General features: G+C 54.6%; 1 protein-coding gene across 1 annotated transcript; it reads left to right on the top strand.

The window, feature by feature from the left end:
* Window positions 1–1,361: 1,361 nt before the first annotated feature.
* On the top strand, window positions 1,362–1,873 carry LOC119344701 (DIMBOA UDP-glucosyltransferase BX8-like; the record flags this gene model as incomplete). The annotated part of the gene is made up of 1 exon (XM_037615065.1): window positions 1,362–1,873. A coding segment is annotated over exon 1 (508 nt), but the record flags the coding sequence as incomplete, so codon positions are not given.
* Between the last annotated feature and the right edge of the window lie 499 nt (window positions 1,874–2,372).

Below are 2,372 nucleotides of genomic sequence, written 5' to 3'. Positions count from 1 at the left end.
GATTCTGCTGTCGGACGAGGGCGCGCGTGTTCCTCCGCTGCCGTTTCTTGAAAATATGGGCGCAGATGGCTTCCTCCTCTGCGGCCGCATCAGCCGTCATTTCCGCCGAGATACGGGGCTCGGCGGCCCTTATCCTCTCATTCCCATGGCGGGCCGCCCGTTCCCGTAGGACTCATAGTCTGCCCTACCGGTGATGGGAAAGGAGAGGGGTTCCGGCTGCCAGGACCGCGATGATCCAGCCCCAGAAGACCGGAGCGCCAATTGAACTGACGCTATGGAGTCGCGGCGGACAGATCCGTCCGACGGCCGGGCCTATCCTCCTGTGAGCCTCGGAGTGCAATGGGGACCACCATTGCCTTCTCCAACCTGCACGGGATGACATCCCAGTCAGATCTGCTGCCTGCCATAACGGAGACGGCCGGAAACCGCCGCCGCCGAGCTCAGGTGGCGGATGAGAGTGAAGGGGAGTGGAGTGAAGAGACCAGGGTTTGGTCCGGCAAGCGAATGGAGAGGAATATATGTGGGGTCGGGTGGGCCAGCATGAGCCGGGTCCGACGTGGCGGACATGTCTGGGCGCCTCCATATCCGCCCTATATTGGGACTGAATATGAGGGGTGCCGGTCAGCCCGGGCGTTTGAGGCCTGTTTGAGGCGTTCGTCTCGATCAAAAAATCGTGACCGATCAGTGACCGGGCGAGCCGCCCGGACGTTTGAGAAGAGTTTGAGACACCCGGCTATAGATGCTCTAAACGCAGCACCAGCAGAGCCCAGCGATGGCGCAGAGCAGGGCGTATGGCGGTTTTGACTGTAAGTGGAAGGACCCATGACTTAAATTGGGGCGATGAAATAGTTGGGTGGAGGAGTGACGTTGGATGGGGGGCCTAGTAGCTTATTATATCGTCCAACAGAGAACCGGCAACGGAGAGACCCTGGATCTGCCGTTGGGCACACCACAGACACCCTAATAAACTAACGATGGCGGACTATTTTTTCGTAACCTCTTGGATGGGAGGATTTTTCCAATAACGGGATCGTTGGTAAGCTGTCGGTTAGTGTCTTCATCAATCATCATCCTCAATTATACCAGTAGCAGACTGCCATTCCACACGTTGCGCACACGAGGAATGTGGATGTACATCGGTATGAATTGTAAACCGATCGAAAACTCAGCATAATAACGCATTTCCTTAAGCAAACCCCACATTCGGACCCCTGGTGTCTATCAATCGTCTCCCGCCCTAACCCATTCAGCGCGCTCATAAATCTCCAATGATTGCCTTTCCTGTATAAAAACCAACAGCATAGGTATCCATATGTCCATCGGTAATCATCAGGCACGTACTCCTCATACTCGCTAACGGAGGCCATGGCCAGCGCGGTGAACAAGGCTCCAGCGAGCGGTGGTGCCCGGCGCGTGCTGTTGTTTCCGCTGCCGTTTCAGGGCCACATCAACCCGATGCTGCAGCTCGCCGCCGTGCTGCACGCCCGGGGCCTCCGTGTCACCGTCTTCCACTCCGCGTTCAACGCCCCGGAACCCGCGCGCCGCCCCGCGGGCTACCGCTTCGTCACCGTCGGCGCCTCAGTGCCGATCGCAGACCTCATCCCCACCGGCAGCCACGGCAACTTCGCCGAGGCGCTGCTTCGCATCAACGAGCGTCTCGAGGCGCCTTTCGAGGACAGCCTCCGCAAGTTGGTCCTCGAGGAGGAGGGAGCGCCGGCATGCCTGGTGGTAGACTCCAACCTCCGGGGGATGCAGGTGGTCGCCCACCGTCTCGGCGTGCCGACGCTGGTGCTGCGCACGGGTGCCGCCGCCTGCCTCTTGGCTTATATGGCCTTCCCGGCGCTCTGCGATAAGGGCGTCCTCCCGCCACAAGGTACCTAACTACATCAACCTAACAGACGAGAAAACAATTCAACCATGCACGGGACATTCCTCTTGGAGATCCCGGTGCATGCATGCTTAGTCTTGATCATATTGCTTTGTCATTTGTCAGCCGGTGATTCGTCTTTATCGCATGCATGCATATTTTTGCCAAGGATTGCATGCTCCACCAACCACACTATTCTATTCACCCTCCCATACTTTTTCATCCAATTTTCAATTTTTAATGTATACGTCTTTTAAACTGAAAGTCTAATTCGGCTTCCTTTTGTGTTTCTTATGACAAGGACTTTGAAACAAGATCGCTCATAAATATATTTTGACAAATTTAAAATTTTGAATTCTGAAACATGGTGAAAGAAAATGTTGCACTCTAGAACTTGAAAGATAGTAATAAAATTTGAGAAGAACCAATGATAATTACAAATTCGTAATATTAGGTTTCACCTGCCAAGTTTACCAAGTACTCCCTCCATCCCATGATATAAGAC

Source organism: Triticum dicoccoides, unplaced genomic scaffold (assembly GCF_002162155.2).
Source record: "Triticum dicoccoides isolate Atlit2015 ecotype Zavitan unplaced genomic scaffold, WEW_v2.0 scaffold180798, whole genome shotgun sequence".
NCBI lineage: Eukaryota > Viridiplantae > Streptophyta > Magnoliopsida > Poales > Poaceae > Triticum > Triticum dicoccoides.
The sequence above is the reverse complement of the archived record's forward strand: the minus strand, read 5'-3'. Positions and strand labels throughout refer to the sequence as shown.